The sequence below is a fragment of the Colletotrichum higginsianum genome, chromosome 2 (assembly GCF_001672515.1).
Source record: "Colletotrichum higginsianum IMI 349063 chromosome 2, whole genome shotgun sequence".
NCBI classification, from domain to species: Eukaryota; Fungi; Ascomycota; class Sordariomycetes; order Glomerellales; family Glomerellaceae; genus Colletotrichum; species Colletotrichum higginsianum.
Window position 1 is genome coordinate 1,627,051 of NC_030955.1, and position 20,470 is coordinate 1,647,520.

The 20,470-nt window shown below is 54.6% G+C and overlaps 7 protein-coding genes across 7 annotated transcripts; 2 read left to right on the forward strand and 5 right to left on the reverse strand.

Annotated features, from left to right (window-relative positions):
- Window positions 1–748: 748 nt before the first annotated feature.
- CH63R_02254 (uncharacterized protein) lies at window positions 749–2,334 on the forward strand (the record flags this gene model as incomplete). The annotated part of the gene is made up of 5 exons (XM_018297229.1): window positions 749–810; window positions 858–926; window positions 976–1,474; window positions 1,540–1,722; window positions 1,996–2,334. The coding sequence occupies 5 exons, from the start codon at window positions 749–751 to the stop codon at window positions 2,332–2,334; spliced, it is 1,152 nt and encodes a 383-aa protein (XP_018162045.1).
- Window positions 2,335–4,377: 2,043 nt separating this feature from the next.
- CH63R_02255 (Synaptobrevin) lies at window positions 4,378–5,581 on the forward strand (the record flags this gene model as incomplete). Its single annotated transcript, XM_018297230.1, has 3 exons — window positions 4,378–4,548; window positions 4,612–4,785; window positions 4,832–5,581. 3 exons carry the CDS (start codon window positions 4,378–4,380, stop codon window positions 5,579–5,581), a joined length of 1,095 nt encoding a protein of 364 aa, XP_018162046.1.
- Window positions 5,582–5,854: 273 nt separating this feature from the next.
- Window positions 5,855–6,069, reverse strand: CH63R_02256 (uncharacterized protein; the record flags this gene model as incomplete). Its single annotated transcript, XM_018297231.1, is given in 2 exon segments — window positions 5,855–5,899; window positions 5,908–6,069. Coding segments are annotated over 2 exon segments (207 nt in total).
- Window positions 6,070–6,616: 547 nt separating this feature from the next.
- On the reverse strand, window positions 6,617–7,249 carry CH63R_02257 (uncharacterized protein; the record flags this gene model as incomplete). The annotated part of the gene is made up of 1 exon (XM_018297232.1): window positions 6,617–7,249. The coding sequence occupies one exon, from the start codon at window positions 7,247–7,249 to the stop codon at window positions 6,617–6,619; it is 633 nt and encodes a 210-aa protein (XP_018162048.1).
- A 598-nt stretch (window positions 7,250–7,847) lies between these two features.
- CH63R_02258 (uncharacterized protein) lies at window positions 7,848–9,052 on the reverse strand (the record flags this gene model as incomplete). Its single annotated transcript, XM_018297233.1, has 3 exons — window positions 7,848–8,469; window positions 8,547–8,703; window positions 8,764–9,052. 3 exons carry the CDS (start codon window positions 9,050–9,052, stop codon window positions 7,848–7,850), a joined length of 1,068 nt encoding a protein of 355 aa, XP_018162049.1.
- Window positions 9,053–10,140: 1,088 nt separating this feature from the next.
- On the reverse strand, window positions 10,141–11,892 carry CH63R_02259 (Alpha amylase; the record flags this gene model as incomplete). Its single annotated transcript, XM_018297234.1, has 1 exon — window positions 10,141–11,892. One exon carries the CDS (start codon window positions 11,890–11,892, stop codon window positions 10,141–10,143), a length of 1,752 nt encoding a protein of 583 aa, XP_018162050.1.
- Window positions 11,893–13,478: 1,586 nt separating this feature from the next.
- On the reverse strand, window positions 13,479–17,152 carry CH63R_02260 (Tetratricopeptide; the record flags this gene model as incomplete). Its single annotated transcript, XM_018297235.1, has 2 exons — window positions 13,479–14,501; window positions 14,558–17,152. 2 exons carry the CDS (start codon window positions 17,150–17,152, stop codon window positions 13,479–13,481), a joined length of 3,618 nt encoding a protein of 1,205 aa, XP_018162051.1.
- Between the last annotated feature and the right edge of the window lie 3,318 nt (window positions 17,153–20,470).

A 20,470-nucleotide genomic window follows, 5' to 3' on the forward strand; every position in this document is an offset into this window, starting at 1 on the left:
GAAAGTCCAATTTAACTTGCAGCCGTGGACCGGCCATCAACGATGCCTCGTGCGCTTCTTGCGGTCCCGTGTCGTGATCCAGATATTTCGATTATCGGTGTGTGCGTCTCCCGCCGAAACCCCCTCGTGCTGATGAGGGAGTTTATGAGATGACTACATAGGGGGACTGATCAAATAAGAGTACAGATAAACGCAAAGGAAACCTGCATTGTCGTCCGTTCGTCTCAATCTCGTCCAATCCGGCAGCAACTGGCAGACGCACCCCCAGACCACCACCACCATCCATCCATCCACTCATTCCTTCTCAATCATTTCCCATCTCGACTGGGCGAAAATGTAAGTGCGTTTTTGGCGTGCAGCAGAAGCAGCATGACTGTTCATCGCCCATTGACTTTGGAGTTTGTGACATCCTCGGCCGCAGTTTCCTAACTGCAGCATCCGACGCCATGCGTAGCACAATACATCTGCATCTTGTCCCTCAACTTGTCTCCGGTTCTATCCCGCCATCCTTTTGCAAGTTGCCGCCCTGCGTGTCTCACACATCTACTTCTTTCTTTCTTTGTTAGTCTATTTCTGTCTCTCTTGCCTTACGGGGCTGGGCAGACGTCCTTCCTATATCGGCCTACGGGCTCGGCTCGCGTTCCAAATCCCTGGGCAACCTGCTTTCGGCCGGTGCATCTCCTGTTGGTCATTAAGCTAGGTCGTAGACTCGCAAGATCCGGGTACAATGCCTTGATCAACGCTGCAAATGTGCGACCGCGGCTACATCATCGTTTTCTCAGCCCGTCAGTTTCACGCTTCTGAACAAGAGTTCGTCGCTTCTTGACCATCGGGTCGCAGCCCGTATCCTGGTTCAGACCCGAACTCCCGTCTCCAAAAGGGCAGAAGCCGCTGTCGATCACCTCGCCAGCGCCGGACACTACTGCGTAAGTCTCCCGTCTGACGGAACTGTACCGGTGCGGTCATACCTTGCAGCCAGGAGCTCGACCGACAACGTCGGGTATTCAAGCAGCGAGCGGCGCGACTTGACTCTGACAGCATGCACTGCAAGGCTCTGCTCTGCATCTTGGTCCTGCCCTGCGCCGTCCGAGGCGCTACTGTCTCTCGCACGTCCGCTCTCACGACGACGGCTCTCCAAGAGGCACAGTTCGTCCCGGCCGTCGACCCGTCACTCTGTAGCTTGACACCTACCATACCACTTCCAAGCTTCGACTCGCAGCACTCACCCGCAACCCAGGCTGGCTTCATAGCCCCGGACGCATCGTGCCCTTTCTGCCTTCATAGTACCCAATACAGCACCTCGGCCGAGGCTCCAACCACTAACGATCATTTCGGCGGCGGCTTTGATGGACAGTGTTTCGCGAGACAGTACGAAACAGAACCCAACAGGCGCTTCTCCAGCATTTGGCTTCAGTCTTGGGGCTCTGAGTCACTGACAGCTGCCTGCAATTCTGCGTACCTAGTTACTAACCCGGTAGGCGCAGAAAAGGAACGCGACCCAAAGCAACCCAATTTAACAATGACCTCCACCGAGCCCAGATGCTGGATCTTGCCGAACTTCCATCGGTCGACTCCATCGGTCCAACGACCAGCCATTCATCTGTCCTCCCCCATGCGGCCATGCCCCATGCCAATCCCATCTTCAGGGACTGGTGGATCACAGTGGCTTCCGGATACCCTGTCGATACTTACCGTCCAAAGACTATCCCCAGCCCAAATGCGGTACTCCGCGGGTACTTAGTACATCTGACATGACTACCCATTTGCATCTCTGTGTATCCGTATCCGTAGTGTAATGTTCCACTCGAAAAGCTCCCACCCCCACAGCTACCCAATGACGTCGTGCACCTTCCGGCGTCGACGACGACGATACTACCGTGGCCGTCCCCGCCAAGTTTATGTTGACGGCCTTCAGTGCTTGAAAGAGCTTGCTGTTCCGACGCCCTTCCCGGCTTCTGTTGCAGTATAATGTGTTACTGCTACCGTACAGCACAGTACAACCACGCCACACTCTGCGAATACGTACCCGTCGTCAAGGACCCCTTCGCAATGCCATCAGGCCTGCTCCAGCCAACTCCAGCCAATGCCGGGTTCATCCCGTTTCCAAAATTAGCACCGAATCCTCTTTTCTTTCCATCATGCAGGGACGCACAGCGCCCGTTTCCCCCTCCCCAAGTCAGAATGCCGTCTTATCTTGCCTCACCCGGACTTGTTTTGTGGTTGTCCAACGATGTGAGAGTGGCATTTGCGGAGAGGATTCGCCTCCGACGCGTCGCTGGCATCATTCTTGTGGCTGCAACCGCACCTCACGTTACTCTACTGTATCCGTCCTGACAGGTCAACCGAGCTCTAGGGGTGGCGCGGAGTCATGGAACTCCGTCATCCAGCCGGCTCAGTCACTCGCCTGAATTCGCCTAAAGGCAGGAAGATCCATACGCCCTCATCGCTCTCATCGTCACCACCCAACGACAACCTCGTGGTTGCTTCCGAGACGAGATGTATTTTCGCCCACCGACAACTCGACTGCATGAAGATGAAACAGGCTAACCCTCGAAACGGAGGGAAGCTCCTTCTCCTTGGATATGGTCAAGTTGTGCCTGCAGGGCTGAGATGCGATAGCGACATTCACCAGCCCATTCGAGCCGCCATGACAGCTTCACCAACGGCGAAACCCACACATCAACCCTGTTGCGGGAACCAGAAGCGCGGGGTATCAGGTAGGAGGTGATGGAACGGAGGGCATAGCCACGCTGTTCCTACATCATGCACGCATGACTTGTCTGCGACAGTCCGCTGACTCCTTTCGAGAGGGCTGCTTTGTCCGTAATGTGCCAACTGTGGAGGTCCGGAGCCGTCGGGGGAAGTCATCAACTTGGCGGCTTAGATCGTGTGGCTTGCAACATTGGCAAATTTCCAGGTTTCTTCGACAGCGATCCCTTCCCCCTCCTCCTCCCTCTCTCTCTCTTCAACATGTGTGACCTTGGACCTACAGGTACTTTTTTTTTTTTCACATCCGTTTTTTGCACATCCGGGAGGGGTCTTGCTCGTTCACGGAGGCAACAACGGACCACCCTCCGATCCCCGTTCATGTGACAATGAGGGGCCCCGACACCAGGCGCTGCCTTCGCCGGACGGGAACTCATGACGAGGCACCTTCGGGCGGCACCGCATCGGAGTGGGTTGCTGCTGGATGACAAAAGTCCAGCTGAGATTGCCGAGAGTCGCTCGCTCTTTGTGGGGACGGGGGGTTTCCGGCTCGTAACGCACTCACGTAGTTGCTTGAACCCTCAATGCGCAGCATTGACAGATAACCTCTCCTTTCACCGATTGCGACGTTTGATTAGACACGGACGAGCTGTTGGGTTCAATGCAAGCCTCTCGTGATGTTATAGTGAGGGGTATTTGGCGGTACCATCACACCATGTCTAGAACCTGTACGGTAGGTCTCAAAGAAAACAAATATGCGGGACACGACGGAGGAGAAGCAACCACTCGGCGCATACAAACCCTAAGGCCTTGCCCAAACTTGACGGCATCAATTCGATCTAATTGATTGCCCAAAAACGCGTAAATCTGATGTTGGAGCTGCGTGACTCGCCGAGTAAATTGTTGAAGCCAACGAAACGACGTACTCAGAATCAGCCTCAGAGGTGGCAGTGAATTCAAACGTCTCGTCTTTGTTCTGCTTCTGACATTATTGGGTTTCCAACACTGGCCGCTGGCGGTTCAGGTTGGACCAGTTGATGTGGAAGAACTCACTGGAAAGCGGACTGAAGCCTCACATACCTTAATAATTTCTCGCCGAAGAGCAACAGAGAAGCCAAAGTGCGAAGGGTGAAACCAAATTTGGTTGTAAAAGGCTTTGAAGAGTTATCGTAAGATGACGCCAGCAGCGTGAGAACTACGGTAAACGCAGACATCTAGATTTGAGAGTACCCTACCTTACGTAGGGAGTAGTGTTGTTGCTGAGATGAAAAGCGCCTAGGTCTCTCTCACGGGTTTTTTTTTTTCATGATCATATGAAGACATCTGAACAAGGTAGAATGCATTTTTCTCTTCATATGATACGCCCGCAGCGGTTTCGGGTCGTTGTTTATAGAATCAGAAGCCGATTCGTCTGATGAAACGACGAAGCACTCAAGAAATGGTTCTACGAAGAGAGGTTGCAATGGTTCCCCGAAGACTGGTGATCACCGTTGTAAATGTGGTCCGTGCATCGGCACTTGGAGGGGAGAGCTTCAGCCACGGTGGCTTGACCATGCGACGACATCATCAGCTTCAGACACATGTCCACCCGGCATTTTCCCCATACCTTCGACCAGAAACGCCCTTTGTAGCGCCCAAAACAACAAATAAGACGACAAAACATCGATCACAATGGCTCGGTTACCGACAGCGTTTCCGTATGCGCACAGCACAACCCCCGAGAAGGGCGCGGCCGAACTAAGCCAACTCCTTCGTCGACTCGACCAGACTATCCTACACGCAGACCAGAACCGCGAGCGCAGGTTGCGGGTTAGCGAGTTCGAGCGGGCGAGGCTGAACTCTGTATGATTCCGATTTACCTTCGATTCTACCCAAAACAGTGGCTAATTTCGTGTGTTCTTCCAGAACCTCGACTATGCGCGGAGTCTTCTCACAAGAGTCGAGCAGGAAGCTATGCATGTCAAGCTTCTCTCTCGGAGGCAGGACATGCAGGCCGACCTGAATCGTAAACGCGAACTTCTTGAAAGACTGGTGGATAGGATGCATGATCTCGAACAGGTGCGTCGCGTTGACCCGCTGGTGGGCACTCAGGCAGAGAAAACGAAGACTAACGCTTGCGCCATAGTTGCACGAGGAAGACGATGACAACAGCTCCGACGGCGAGGATATATTGGCCGACATTATCCCCACGCCGAGCGAAAGCATGGACTCTCGGTCGACCGATATACCAACAGAAGACACAGGCGACCAAGATGAAGACGATGAACCCGAGGCACCCAGCCTTCCCCCGCCCGTCTCAGCGCTGCCAAAGGAACCCTCACAATCATTTGCAGCGGCCACGACTTCAGAAACGGAAAATTCGACATCACATCAACCAAAAACAACCACCGAAGCAGGCACGACAACAACCCAGTCCCTCCGTTCCCGCGGCCCCGCACGCCCTGGCTCGCCCTCGGCGACAACGACAGCGACAGCGCGCGCAGCCCTCTTCGCCTCCCGTCGCTCCAACACCGTCAAGTCAACAGTGTCGGCCCCAGCTTCATCAACGGCAACAGCCGAAGCGATCCTGGACCACCAGCGCGCGGAGCAGGATGCGCTGTCCGAGTCGATTTTGAAGATGGCCAGTGCGCTCAAAGCCAGCTCGCAGAAGTTCTCCAACACGCTCGAGCAGGACAAGAATGTTGTCTCACGCGCGGCCGACGGGATGGACAAGACGGAAAGGTCGATGGACGCCGCGAGTCGGAGGATGGGCACGTTACGGAGGATGACGGAGGGTAAGGGGTGGTGGGGCCGGATGATGCTCTACGCATGGGTTTACGGGCTAATGGTTGCGTTGATTTTGTTGGTGTTTGTGATGCCCAAATTGAGGTTTTAGGTGATGAGGGACTGCTTCCCATCATGACAGAGGCGAGAGGCGGGTTTACGATACGATCACTCCCCCGGTGTCGGGCATGAAGTCGGCGAAGGCTTTTGTATCAGGCATGGCATGGGCGACAACTCGGAAGACAGAACAACATTGGGCCAAAGACAGACTCTTCTGTCGATCATTGATTCATTCGTTCGTGTACGGCCCAAGCTTGTGAAAACGCCCAAGCATGCTGACATTACTCTCGCTAACGAAACCAGACCGTACACAATGCGAAACCCATTACCACGAACCCCTGAACCAGAACCAGGTCGACGACTTTGGTTCCTACGGACGACGGCGCGACGGTTACTGTCGGGGTCTCCGTGCAAGCCGGCGTAAGCGAGGCGGAATCGGTCGAGGTCGCAGACGGGGTGGGCCGAGTCGTGGCAGACGAGGCTCTGGAACTGCTGGTCGTCGCCGTCGTCAAGGGCGGATCCGTCACGAAAGAAGGCCATCTCTCGGTGGCGAGTTGCACGATGGACTTTGTGCTGAACTCGGTCCCGAGACAGACCAGGCCGCTTTTCTGGGGCTGTCCCGCGGCGCCTTGCAGTAGAGTCCCGCATACCGGAAGGTCTGTGTCGCTGCTCCGGACGTAAGCATACATGGTCGCGGCAGTCGACCCGACTTGATGCCCGGTCGAATAGTATATGGGATAAGGTGGGGGGGTTGGTCAAACATACCAGCAAAGCGTCTTTGAATTTGATGAGATGCTGCTGGGCTTGCAAGAAAGGGCGGTAGGCCCCAGACAGCTGGTATATAACCCTCCACAGAGCCACTTCCCCGTCTGTCGGCAGGGGGATTCAATCGGTCCGGTACCGCTGCACGTAACCGTCGCAAGCTCTTTATGGATCACGTTGTCAGTTTATACTTCTTCTCTCCATGATAGGCGAACATGTTCCGACAAAAGTGGACGAAGCTGGAAAGGGGGCGGGATGAAGATATGATGACTAACTCTCTTGGGCTACGAAATACCCGCAGGTTTCTTTTCCCGGGTCCCGGACGTCATGAGAGGCCGGCTTGGAGTTTGAGGTCGTTTTCGGATCGTGCTCCTTTATGTCCTGCTCCAGTCGCGGGCTTGAGGCACCGGTCGGCAACGGCAGGTCGAAGCTGATGTGGGCCTCTTGCATCAACACCGTTGCCGAGGAGAAGAGGAAGCCTCCGAGAGCGAGAAGAGCCAGCTGAAACTGCATCGTGAGGCGAGGGGAGCCGTATGGCCGAAGGAGGGGACTTTCGCGGGTTATGGACTCGGTAGTGACAGCAGATCGTAGAGAAGACGTGGGAAAGGTCGCAAGACAATCTGCCACCCGAGAGACGATACTGGAGAACACTTATATAGATCGAGAGCACCCTGGTTATAATGTCACTTGGCGTTTGCCGCGATCGACCCTTTGCTTCGAGGGCAAGGTGAGTCTTTTGTATCATATTTCTCGGGATGGAAGAGCAAGCATGCTCTGTCACCGCAAAAACGGTATCCTTGCATGCACTCGAGCCCAGAGGGCCTGAAAGAATAAGCATTGTCTCTGGGTCGCAGATGATGAGATGAGCCTTCTCGTTTGCGAAACCCTTGGTTGTGTTTGACACCGAATTGCAGTATTGTGTTACACGAAGGCTTTGCGAAACACCACCAGTCCACATGTTTTGCCCCGGGCCTTGACGCGGGACGACAGATTGCCCAGCGAGAACAGGTTATTCAAAATGCAATTTCAACCCACTCCAAGGCGCGTGACACAACAGTGACGGGACATTGTCAATGGGTATGACCACCGAATGAGCCTGGCTCTCCAACGAGGGCCTGGAAGCTCGTTGCGGGCATGGCAAAGTCACACTGGGCTCGGGGAAGCCTTCTGTTCAACTCGGTTCAATCCTGACAGCAGAATTGACGCGAGGACAAAATGTTCGCGGTGTAGTCCGGCTTTGAGCTCTTCGTTGCCTCCAAACGTCGACTCGAACGTCGCCGTCAGGTTTTTCCACGAAACAAACGACTTTTATCAGAAAGGGTCCAGCTTTCGAGTTGCACGTTCAAACACCCGTATGAATCTTGTGACGACTAAAGCCGTGTGCTGTTACATATCTGCGTTCCTGGATAATTACATGATTAGAGAAACAAGCTCGTATAGTCGTTCACCCAGCACCTTCCTTCACTCAGGGGCTGAAAACCATGCCTAAAACCCCGATTGAGTAAGTGTAGAACGAGTGCGCCCCCAAGAGACGACAGCAAGGCTGTCTGAGATGCTCAGCCCAACTCGGCCGGCTTCGTCGAACTCCCCACCGCATCGCTCACCGGCGCCTGGTAGACATCGCCGGATGTCGACGCTGGGGACAAGTCCGTATAGTTGCCTTGCTCCTCGTTGCCCTCCTTCAGCGGAACGCACGGCTGGTCACCGGGGAGCTCATGACCTGGTGACGGCGACACGTGGCCGTCTGACCTGCGCGTCGACGCCGAAGCCGAAGCCCGCCGCCGCCGCACAACCAACCACACGGCGACGCAGCCAGCGACAGCCAATATGGCCAGGCTCCCCAGCACGCCGCCGATGATCACGCCGGTGTGCGGGCTTGTAGATTCGTCGCTGCCCGTGCTCGATGTTGGTGTCGTTATAGCCGTCGAGGAGACTAACGGGGTCAGAATCGACGGTGCCAGAACATTCAAGGTGTCGGGAGGCAGCGACGAGGTGGGCACTGTAGTCGAACTTTTCGAAAACTGGTCCGTCGCTGTCTTGAGAGACACTGTAAGATCCCACTCTACGTCGTATTCGCGGCACCCGAGGAGGGTCTTCTCGCCCAGGGCGCCGTCGTCCCGGACGAAAATCTGGCACTCTCCGCTCAGGCCTCTGGTCCTTTGGCTAATGATGTAGATCCTTTAGTTGCTGAGTCTCCCTCGCCCCTTTTCCCTCTTCAGAGAACCGGGGGGTTCTTCTCGCGCAGGGACACATACCAGCAGAGCGTCCTCTCGCCTAGTTTGCCAGACGATCCGCATGCAGGTTCTTTGCTGTTGAAGCAGGTCGTATACGGCTTCTCTCCACAGCCGAGATAGTTGCCTGAGGCGGCACACGACGAGGACTTGTCGTCACAAATGCGGGTTCTCGTGATGCCTGGATAGCGGTATGAGCGTTTAGTCCTAAAGATCCTTTAGTGTATTGGGGCAGCCTTACTCAAGGCGTCTTTTGATAGCATGAAGAACCCGCAGGTGTTTGAACCGAGCGTTTCGATCTGGAGCAGACTCCGATCCCTCCCCACGACGACCGCCGGCTTCTGCGTTATCAAGGGCTGCGAATACGGACTGGTTTGCGCAGGGACTGGGATTGTTTCGCCCATGAACCTGCTGTTCGTTGTGTCATCGAAGGGCCGGTCTACGCCATGGCGATGTCTGTCGTCGAGAGCGAGCTGGGCCGTCGATAGACTGCCCGCAACAGTGACAAGCAGGACAGAGAGGGGTCTCATAGCCAATTGGAGCTACAGGAAGAAGAGAGCGACAATACTGTAGGTTTAGCGAGCGTGACGAAGGATAAACGAACGGGAGACGTGACGAGAGAAGGAGGCCAGGGTAGCGTTGAGCGGATGGACTGGGTGTCATTGGGACTTTTATTTGCAGCTTTGGCCATTGACTTCGACCTTTGACCGCTGAATCGATGGCAAAGATGGACGGGCTGCAACGGATGACGGCTCGTTGTTTGTTCCCATCGAAAGTGCCTTGGATCCCAGTTCCTCAGTTTCCCCCACACTAGGAAGGAACAAACATGTCCATCCACAGCTGTTTGCCCCGCGAGGTTTCGTCCTCGACATTTCACAAGACCCAAACATCGTTTTTTGCCTTTCTGTTCTCCTCTCCCTGAACGACGGCTTAAGCGTAGACTTGGGCCAGAGCTTCATAGTCACGTTGTATCCGGAAGAGTCTGTACGTCCATGTGAGGCCCCTTGCGTCTTCAGGGCTTTGTACGTGTGAACGCTTTCTCCATTCCTGAACCGATATCCCCACCCTCGCATCGCATCCTCAAGCCCTTCTGCTCGTTGGCCAGGTATCGAGTATGAATATGGCTTATGGGGGTGAACGTTGTTTGGAGAGAATGAGCCAACAAATCCAGGTTCGGTTTAGATGAGTTATCGTCACCTGGTGCTCCTTCGTGGCGCTTTCATCTACGACGATCTTTGATTGGAGCCATTCAGTTTCAAATGAATTTTCAATTGCTCCTATAAAGTCCCACCTTTTTATCAACGTTCGGCTTGCTGCCCTCGAGCAATTCCATGTTAAGCCGACAGGCTCCGAGTTCTGGCCATTGACGGCTTCTTCGATGTTTGCCCACAAAAATTCTTATATCACTTAGACGGCCAGCTATCATTTGCTGATATTGGTTCACATGGCCTTGTAGTTGACAATAGTTTGGATTTCATATGACCCGAGACGGTGCCATCCCCAAATTACAAACAAGAGCTGCCCGTCCTCCCCACCAGACATCCCCATATGTCTAGAGCATCGACCAAACCATCATCAAGGTCCTCATCGTCTCCAGGTTACATCCAGTTCCCCCTTTTCAACCCTTCAAATACAACCGTCCCTCCCACGGCCTCAGTACTGGCTTGTCACCCTCCACCGCCACCCTCTCCTTGACGTCGTCATAGTTCCCGACGCGGATCTTCAACCCCTCGCCAGGGATCCGCACCTCCTGCTCCTTGTTCGTAAAATTGAGCGCGACAACGGCGCTCCTGTCGCCTCGCGTCTTCCTGTATACAAACGTCTGCTCGTTCTCCTCGTCGTACAGCTCGAAAGCCCCGTGGGTCAGCAGCTCCCCTTCCTCCTTGCGCAGGCGCAACATCTCGCGCCAAAAGTTCAGCACAGAGCCGGGCTCCGCCTCCTGCTTGGCGACGTTAATGTCGGCATACTCGTCGTGGACGCGCATCCAGGCGCCGTCCTTGCCATTCGTGAACCCGGCGAAGGGGGTGGCGTCCCATTGCATCGGAATGCGCGCGTTGTCGCGGCCGAGCATGTTGATGCTGTCCATGACGCGGTCGAGCTCAGGGCCCACGCCATGCTCTCTCTTTATGTCGTTGTAGTAATTAAGCGCCTCTATATCGCGATATTCCTCAATACCCCAGGTCCGCGACACGTTGGTCATGCCGATCTCCTGGCCCTGATAGACGAACAGGGTGCCCGTCTGCGAGCACATCATCAGTGCGAGCATCTTCGCCGACGTCTCGCGCCACTGCGGGCTATCGCAGCCGTAGCGCGAGACAGAGCGGCCCTGGTCATGGTTCTCGCAAAAGGCCGTTGTCCAACCGTCGGTACCTTCGATAAACTGCTGCCACTTGGCGACGATGCGCTTGAGCTCGGGGAGCTTCCAGTGGCGGGCCTGGTACTTGTAGCCGACACCCTGGCCCAGGTCGACGATATCGAACTGGAAGACCATGTCAAGCTGACGGTCGGCGGCGCTGATGAACTTGAGGACGTGCTGGGGGTCCGGAGTGTGCGGGAGCTCACCGACGGTGACGGTGTCGTAATGGTTGAGGACCTTGGCGTTCATTTCGCGCAGGAACTCATGTATCCTCGGGCCGTTGCAGTAGATCATGTAGGCAGGTTGCACCGACGAGTTCGCGTTCATGATGGGGGCGTCTCTGAACTCGACGCCCTTGCTATACATGTTGACCGTATCAATACGGAAGCCGTCAACGCCCTTGTCGAGCCAGAAGCGCATGGCATTATCGTAGATTGCCTCGCGCGTCTCCTCGTTCTCCCAGTTCAGGTCAGGCTGCTCCTTGGCGAACAGGTGAAGGTAGTACTCGCCCGTGGCCTCGTCCCACTCCCAGGTGCTACCGCTGAAGTGGCTCCGCCAGTTTGTGGGAGGCTGACGGACGCCGTCGGGGGTGTAGCGTGGGGGCTTCCAGATGTACCAGTTCCGCTTGGGGTTGTCCTTTGAGGACCTCGACTCTTGGAACCACTTATGCTGGTCGGAGGTGTGGTTGACGACCAGATCCAGGATGAGCTTCATACCGCGCTTATGGCACTCGTCGATGAGGATCTCCATGTCATGAACGGTGCCGTAGGGCCGGTGGACGTCCTGATAATCGGAAATATCGTACCCCATATCAACCTGCGGGCTGGCGTACATGGGTGACACCCAGACAACGTCAACGCCTAGGTTTTTGAGGTAGTCGACTTTGCTGATGATCCCTGGTATGTCGCCAAGACCATCGCCGTTGGCATCTTTGAAGCTGGCAGGGTAGATCTGGTAGATGACGGCGTCCTTCCACCAGGCCCTGCTGGCATTGTTGAGAGTTATCGAACCCATCTTGGAAGACAGGCGATTTGACGATGTCGTTGCCAACCGAGACAGAGAGAGGTGGATAATTGTCTGACAAGACCACAAAACAAGAGAAGAAAGGGAAAGCTCGGACACAGCAGGTCAATAATGTCTCAGTGTTTGAGCGAAACGGGGAAAGACGAGTCGTGGTAGTCCTCTCGGTTTTTATACAAACCACAGAATGGGGGCAAGTCGACAACAACCCAGGCCCGAAGCTCAAGGACCCTTCTTTCCCCGCCCCGCCAAATCAAGGCCGAACGAGTTAACGGGCAGAGGGCACGTACGGCGGGACACGAAACGTCGTGCGTGTGTGGATCGCGGTGCGGAAGATCGTCCATTTACCGCAGGCCGGTGCATGCAGGCGCCGCATGCGGCCATTGCGGTTGAGAGCCTGCGGGCTGCCCTCCGCGCGGGGGTGTGGAGGAGGAAGAAGATGGGGGGGGGGGGGGACGACTAAAAGGATGGTGGTGGGGTTGAGGTCGGGCGGCCAATGGACAGGGTCTACTGGAAGATCAATTCTCGCTGGAAAGTCTGGGAAAATATAGTGAACCAATGGCTCTCCGGAAGGCAACGTGGCGTGTTCTATGGCGCGGGGGTAGTGCGCGCAAACTCTCGCTGAATTGCTGTGCTGTGGTGGCCTGGGCGTCGGCCTCCCTCACCAGTCTCTCGTTGGTAGTCACTGTACTGTGCCTCTTTCTTATCTTTGGCCTAATATCTTCCGGGCTGTACTCCCCCGTGTGTGCGTGTGAGTCTTGCCAGCGGTCCCATCCACCACTTACAACCCGGTGTTCCAGCTCAAGTCCAGGGCACATGTACAGCTTTTGCCAGCGTTGAACAACAACACAAATAGTTACCGTAGCTCGCTCAAATGGGGCAATAATTGAGCCGAGAATAAGTGCTTGACATTGCCACGATCGCTCTCAAAGTGAGCCAGACTCCAAGTACCCCTAGACAGAGATTCGGGACTACCTACCACGACTCCAGCCAGACCTGATCTGCAACTTGCGGAGTTTCTCCGACGGCATGCGTCAAATGCAGCGTTGTCCAAATGGCCATTTGCGCCAGGTACCCCCGTCGAGATTGGTCTTCCCGTGGTTGCGACAAGCATTGTCTCGAAGCCACCACGACGAAGGGTTCTATATCCGTACTGTTCATACCATCTTCATGGTCCACATATTCGTCCTCTGTCCGTACCCCGTACGGCACTACTTCTCGCTTAAATTCCGCCTGGCGGGAGGGGGCTCCTGTGAAAAGTCGGCAAAGCATACGCTCGTCATGGTCCTTCACCAGCTGTGCCGAGTTGGTATAACCCAGATATCCGAACCGAGCGCCGGGTGGCTCGCGCGCGTCACTGAGAGATGCTCCCACTCGGCTCGGTCAACCGTCTCGTTTTGCCGCAAATTTATCATGTCCATGTTTGTGTAATTCCTATCCTGTCAATCCTTATACCTCTACAACCGCCAAAATAGACGCAGCGCTTTTGAAACACCCCGGTTCCCAGGTGAATGTGCTGGCGATCCCATCTTGTCGCCTTCCAAATGACCGACCTCCTTCTCTAGGCCGCTCTAGCCCTTTTACTCTTCGTCGTCGTCGTCGCCGCCGCCAAGGCCTGCCATACTGGTGTCTGCTGCCGGTCGCGCTTGGTCGTCCTCGTCTTCCTCCTCGTCACTTTCAATCACTCTGCCCCTTCTCGACCGTGAGCTCTGCTGTCGTCGTGTGACGCCGGCGTCTTCGTCCTCTTCCTCGTCATCGCCTCGGTTGTCGTCGACTTCCATCTTCTCGTCGTCGTCTCCACGCTTCTCTTCAGCATCCGACAGAGGAGAGCTGGCCTTCTCGAGCGCTCTCTCGGCACGGTCCAGTGCGTCCTCGTCCTCGTCCTCGTCGCTATCCACGATGATCTCGGCCGACTTGTACTTGCTGTTGGCCGTCGTATCCTTCTTCGTAAGGCGACGCTTCTTCTTCGTCGGGCGCTCCTCACCCGACTCATCGCCATCCGTTTCTGCCTTCTTCTTGCGTGACCCCCTCTTCGGACGGCTCTCGCCATCGCCCCTGGGGGCCGGCTTCTTCTTTCGCTTGACCTTGTCGCCAGTCTCGCTGTCCGTCGTCATCTCGGCTTCTTGCCGAGCCCTGTCCTCCTCTGCACGACGCTCGGCAATCTCTCTGTCCCTGGCAGCGATTTCCTCTCTCTCCTTTCGGATCTTCTCTTGCCTCTCACGCTCCTTCTCGAGGGCCTTCTGTCGCTCCTCCTCGCGCTTCCGGAGCTCCGCTTGACGCTGTTCCAGGGCTGCTTGCAGCTTCTCCTTGTTCCTCTCCTCGTACTCCTTCTGGCTGGCAATCGCTCTCTCAAGCTGTTTGCGTTGAGTGTTGCGGGCCATGTTGGCACGCTGCTCGACATCGTGCTTGGGGTAGGGGGTCTGAGGATGGCTTGCAATTTCGTCCAGAGCGGAAATAGCTGATTCCAGACCGGTTGCAGCTTCTTGTAGTTGTGCCAACGTCCGCTGGTTCTCGTTCAGCCCGTAAACCGTCGTCGCCATCTGGATCTGGACAAAGGCAACATTGAATTTGTAGTGCACCTGGTCCGGGGCAGCTTCGAGGGCCTAGGAGGGAGCCTATTAGCGTCTGCTGTCAGGAATGGCCCAGGATCATCACTTACTTTTTGGGCGTACTTGAGCGCTTCGTGGTAGGCATCCAAAAGCTTTTCTGAACGGCCCTTGTTGAGCCAAGTGCGACCCAAGCAGGCGAGAATGACAGGGTCATTGGCCTTGCCCTCCTTTGAGAGAGCGGCCTCGTAATTCTCGATAGCTTTGGAATATTGCCTCAGCTCGGCGTAGATGTGACCCAGATTGACATAAACATGCGCGTCTCTGATAGTGTCGCGAATCTTGACAAAAATGCCAAGTGCCGTTTTGTAATCCTTCTTGTCTTCGACCATAGCAATGGCAATGCCCTGGGCTGCGTACGCGTTCTTGGGATCCAGGGAGAGGGCCTTTTCAAAGAATTCTACCGCCTTGCTGTATGTAGCGCTCCTCTTGGCCTTGTCGCTGTCGGTTTCGCGCCGCATCTCTCGAGCTTGGATCAGGTACAGGTTGCCCATGCCGACTAAAGCGTACCGATCATGCTTGTCGTAGTTCTGCAGCGTGTGCTTGTAGTGACGGAACTCGTGGTCCTCGTTGATGTTCTGCGGCCGCTTTCGGGAATGGACCTTACCCATGTACCAACCATACAGCGCGCGAACCTCGAGATCTTGAGGGTTCTCCTGGTAGAGCTTCGAGACGGCGTCGGGCCCCTCTTTGTTGGGATTCTTGCGAAGCTTGATGTATGCAAGTCGTGTCCGGGCATCGGTGTAGTCGTCGTGGCGTTTCAACAATCCCTCGTAAACCTCAATAGACCTGTCGTACAGTCCTTGAGACTCATAGCTCCGACCCAGGTTGAAGCTGATGGTGGTGACCAAGGCATCCGTGTCAATCTCTTGGTCCTTTTCCCCAATCTTCATGCATGCGCCCAGAGCAGCCTCGAACATCTCGCTGGCTTGTTCATGTTTCTCCGATTGGGAGTAGAAACAGCCGATATTATTGAGAAGCTGCGGAGGCAAGAACTTGCGAAGAGCTGCGCGTTTTTCGGCTTCATCAGTGAGGTCCGTCGGATAGTCATCCTCTGGAATCTGGTCAAGTTCCAGCTGTTCGACCTGAAGAAGGCATTGCTGAGCCCTCTCGGGAAACTCATGCTCGTACAGACGCGCCAAGTTCAGCAGCACCGCCGCGTCAGGAGACATGCCCTTCTTGCTGTCCTTCCAAGAACCGCGCACACCCTCCAGAAGCGAAATCGCCTTCTTCATCTCAGCTGACTTGTCCTCCTTGCCGTCCGCCTCTTCGTTTGCAAAGACTTCTTCTGCGTATAAAGTGCCAAGAAGAATCATGGCTTCGTGGTTCTTGGACTGCTGGATCATTTTCTCCAACCGCAGCTTCGCTTCGCCAAGGTCGCCGCGAAGCACTGCCAGTTGGGCAGCACCAAACTTTGCCGGCAGATAGCCGCGCTCGGCGCCACCACGCGCATCATCGGCTCTGCGATAGAAGTCGCTAGCACGTTCGGGGTCGCCCGTGTAGTGTTCTTTTCTTGCCAAGAGATACCAACCATCGCTGGCAATCGCATTGACATCAGTGTACTGGATTGCCTTGTGGGCGAGTGAGTCTACAGTGCTGAGCTGTTTGCGTGACAGGAAGTACCCTGCAAACGTTGCGCACGTGAGAGGCATGTTTTTGTCGAGTTTGAAAGACTTCTGTGTATACTCCGTCATCGCTTTCTTGTAAAGTCGAAGGAAGTCGGGGCTGTTCGTAGGGATGTGGCCGCTTGCATCGAGATAGTAAAGACCCAGAAGGATGTTTCCAACCTTGTGATCCGGGTTGATCTCGAGGCATCGTTCCCAAGCAAGCTTGGCATCGTCCTTAAAGCCCAACTGCCAGAAACAGCAGCCAATGCCTATCCTCGGGTCGGGGTCGACAAAGTCGGGCATCTTTTGAAGGACTTCCTGGTAGCAAGCCAATGACTCTGGATACTTTCCGAGGGAGAAGAAGGTCCTCGCTTTACCCATGACAGCCAGCATGTTCTTGCCTTGCGATACCCGAATCGCGTCTTCAAAGGCCTTGAGCGCCGATCGCAAGAGGTCCGCCTTTTCGGAGTCCACCTGGCCATGTCCCGAGGCCTTTGGGGTCTGCAGAGACGCTCTAAGAAGTTGAAGGACTCCGCGAGCCAGAAAAAGAGGAGGGAAGGCTGGGTTGATGCGCGACGCATCATTCAACGTCGACGTTGCCAGTTGCAGGTAGTATTCCTTCGTTTTGGCTTCGGATGCCAATTCGCCATCGGGAGGCACTCTCGGGGCTTCGCGACTCTTCCACAGGTACATCCAGCAAAGGCACCCAATCATGCTCAGTTTCTCCCTGGGATTATTGTCGCGCATCGCGTTTCCACCTCGCACCAACATTTCGATCGCATGGTCGATCTTTTTTTGCTTGGCGTAGGCGAGTGCGACTGTCATCCAGTAGGTGCGGGCGGCACGCTCGTTTTCGAAAAGGGTGCAGAGCTCGGTAGGGTCGTCAAAGAGTTCGAGGAGGTCGATTTCAACAGCTTCGTCTTCAGCTTCACCCTGGACCGGGACGTCAATGGCAGCTGGGATATCAGAGAACCGCTTGCTGACGGGCGCGCTCGTTGCGCCGTTGGTGCCGTTCATCGCTCCGTTGCGGAGGGCTGACATTTTGGCGGATGGGGAGGCTATGACATGCCTCGGATGGATTGGGTAATGAAGACGATGTGAAAGTTGAAGGAATCTAGAAATTTGGGGGAGCTGGGGATGAGGCTGCGGAAAGAGAATCAGTCGCGTATGTTGGCCTTGCGCCAGTGGGTCCAAGGAAGGACGCTAGTGGAGCGCTTCTGCAGCTACCACCTGGAGGTCTCAACAAACATAGTTTCCGATTGGATACTCTCTTTCGGGTACTCAGTACTTGGAATATAGCGGCACGGTGCTGCTGTTCTCAAGTATTGATGACTCCAATCCTCACTTAGACGCTTGCTTCATAACTGCACTTGCTGCCTGCCTACGTTTCTGTTCAAGTTGAACTCATCACAAGGATCCATGTTCGGTAATTGATTGAACCAGGATAAAGATGCTCGTTTTATCATCAGTTCAATTTGACACTGCTCTATAACACGCGTAGATTCAGAATAGAACCGTCTTATATGTCAAGACGTGATGTGAGCCGCATGATACATCTATATATAAAACAAGGCATTTTATGTTGAAGATGAAGCACACTGAAGCACCTAGTAGACAAGTAGGCAAAATCAATTACTTGTACAAGGAGGAACTGCAAGAGAGAGATGGAAGGAGCAAGCAGCATACAGAGAACAATGTGATTCCAGTGTGTTATAACTGCTACCTGGGTAGATACTTCAGCAGCTAACCAACCCACCTTCACTCTCTTCCTCACTTCACCACCCTTCCTTCCTCATACTCCCTCCCTACTCAGAGCATTTATGTTCCTCCCTCAAAAACAACAAAGTTTCGGTTAACCATCCTGACTTTTAGGTGGAAATAATATACTGAGACACACACCATCACACCACCACCAAGAGGTCTTCGCACCACTAGGCTCACGATGCCAGCTATTGCAACAGTTCCAGCAAGATACACCAGTATCTTGGGCCGTGGGGCTATTCAGGATGACCAGAATTTGTTGTTAACTGCTCTACAGGCCGAAGAACCCAGAGGTCCATTGCCCCCAGTCCTGCCAACTTCCGAGGCACAGTGTGCCGGATGGGGATGTCTTACAGAAGCGCAACAAGCTGGCATTATTGTCACAATTGTTGTGGTTTTTGTAGTGTTTGTGCTTGCGCTGTTTTTCTTTCTGAGATCAAAGAAGAATAAGAAGGACTGGGTTGATGGAGACTTTGTTCTTGTTCGCCAGAGCCGACGGCCCAGAGCCACAAGTCAAGCCAGCTACATGAACCTTCAGCACTCACGATTCTACTTCAGACACGAAGGCCTCACAGGCACACAACTGCCACCTCAACTCATGATAACACATCCGACAGTTCTTCACATTCCACCACCTCCAGCACCTGTCCCGGTACCCTTGCCAATGTCGATTCCTTTTCCAATCCCATACCCTCAGCCTGGGTCAATCTATCCAATGGTTTACCAACCCTTCAACCACCGGATGCAGACACAAGGCCTCGATCAAGGTCAGCGGCAACATACAGCACCGATGTTTCCGATCAACATCCCAAGCCAACAACCACCGCAACCTCCTCGAGCCCAGCAACCGCCTCCTCGACCATGGGCAGAGGGCCGCGGTCATCAGAACACCCAGCGGCCGCCTCGCAGAAGGCCATCACTCGCACGAAGATTGTTCGACCTCTTCAACCTTCCTGTTGGCAGAGCATCAACAATCGTCAGCTCTAACTCTGGCTCGCTCCGTGCGCCGTCTATCGGAAGCAGCCATCGTTCGCGGGGCTCTGTAATCACCATGAGCACACCGCCACTTCCGGAAGCGATACGGGGAGGAGACATTCTTGTCGAAATGGGCCAGGCAACAAGACTCGACGAGGCGTCTCCAGCGGCGGCAACTGTCCGTAGTGATGATTTTGTCACTCCCACCAACCAGCGAAACATGGCTTCAGAACCCAATATGGCGAAGCCAGCCTCGTCAGCCCAAGGAAACTTGACCGGACACCCGATTTCCAGTTTTCAACAGGGAACGAGCAGCACTGGAATTTCACCCGTCCAGAGGCAGACCAATGTCAACTGCGAACCAGAGGAAGGAATTGTTATACCAGTCTCGGTCTCTCAAGGCTGTTCAAAGACCGAGGCTTGTCACTCTCCTGGCAATACTAAACCGCTTCGGAGGTTCGTGCGATGATCCCGAGTGCTAGTATCTAGAAGCTGATCCGTCGCAGCGCGCTTAAGAATGGAAAGCAAACCACCAGGGTATCCGAAATGGACGCAAATGCTCCGACTGGTCATCTGGCTACAGCAACCAGAATTGATATCGTGAATGGCGGAGATGTTTCTCCGACCAAGGCAACCTCCAGGTGAATAATTGTAGCTTTCTAATGCTAAGAATGGGCTGATTGTGGATATGGAGATGGGCTCAAGCAGAATCCGTGAGCGGTCTACTGGCGACTTCCTCGATGGCTGTAGAAGGTAGTCTGCACAGAAACCACAGGTAGGCTGGTATGCCCTGGCTTGGCTGACGCCTTCTGAGCTGACGTGATTAATCGATCGAGTCGTAGGACTAAGCCAGACCAGAGGCGAAAATACAGGAATATGAGAGCAGACGCGGTCGAAGAGAGTCATCAAGATCCTTTGGGCGCCGCACCTCGAGCCGCCTCACCGATAGATCAGGTCGGCATAACTGTTCTATGCAGCCCAATCGGGGGCATAGAGAAGAAGCAGGATCGCGGCCCGGAGACTGTTCATCGCCAGCAGAAGACCCGGAAGAGAATCCAGTCAGCCCATCGACGTCTATGCAGCGTAGCTTTATGCTAACACGACTTCAGATGTCTCTACCCTGGCGATGTGGAGATAAATGAGGAGCTGAGCGACTACTCACCGCCGCCGTCTCCTCCAAGACCTATTCATCAAGGCGGTGGCCAGTATGCGCCCAGTCAGATCCGACACAAGCAGTCAAGAGACGAGGCGTAGTTAGCAATTACCGACGCTCCAAGTCGTTCGTAGCGCGGTAGGAGAACCCGAGGCAGAAATGCCGAAGATATTCGAAAAGTGGGAACATGCCCTCGGCTTCCAGTCGTTTGGGGCATCGCAAGTTTTGTCAGCCAGCACACCAGCAGGAAATGGTGGCCAAAGCCCAGGAAGTCAGCATATGGGTGTGTATAAGTTTCTCAAAGAATGGTCGTTGTCCTTTAGGGCCACCTTTTCTTTAGACAGGTAATGATACTGGAAGTAGGATTCAGAGGTGTTGTACACATCAGTATACGAAAATAAACAAAGAGCTCAATGTAAAACCCTGAAGGTGAAAGATCCATGATTCATAAGTCCATTGATTTGCGTCAA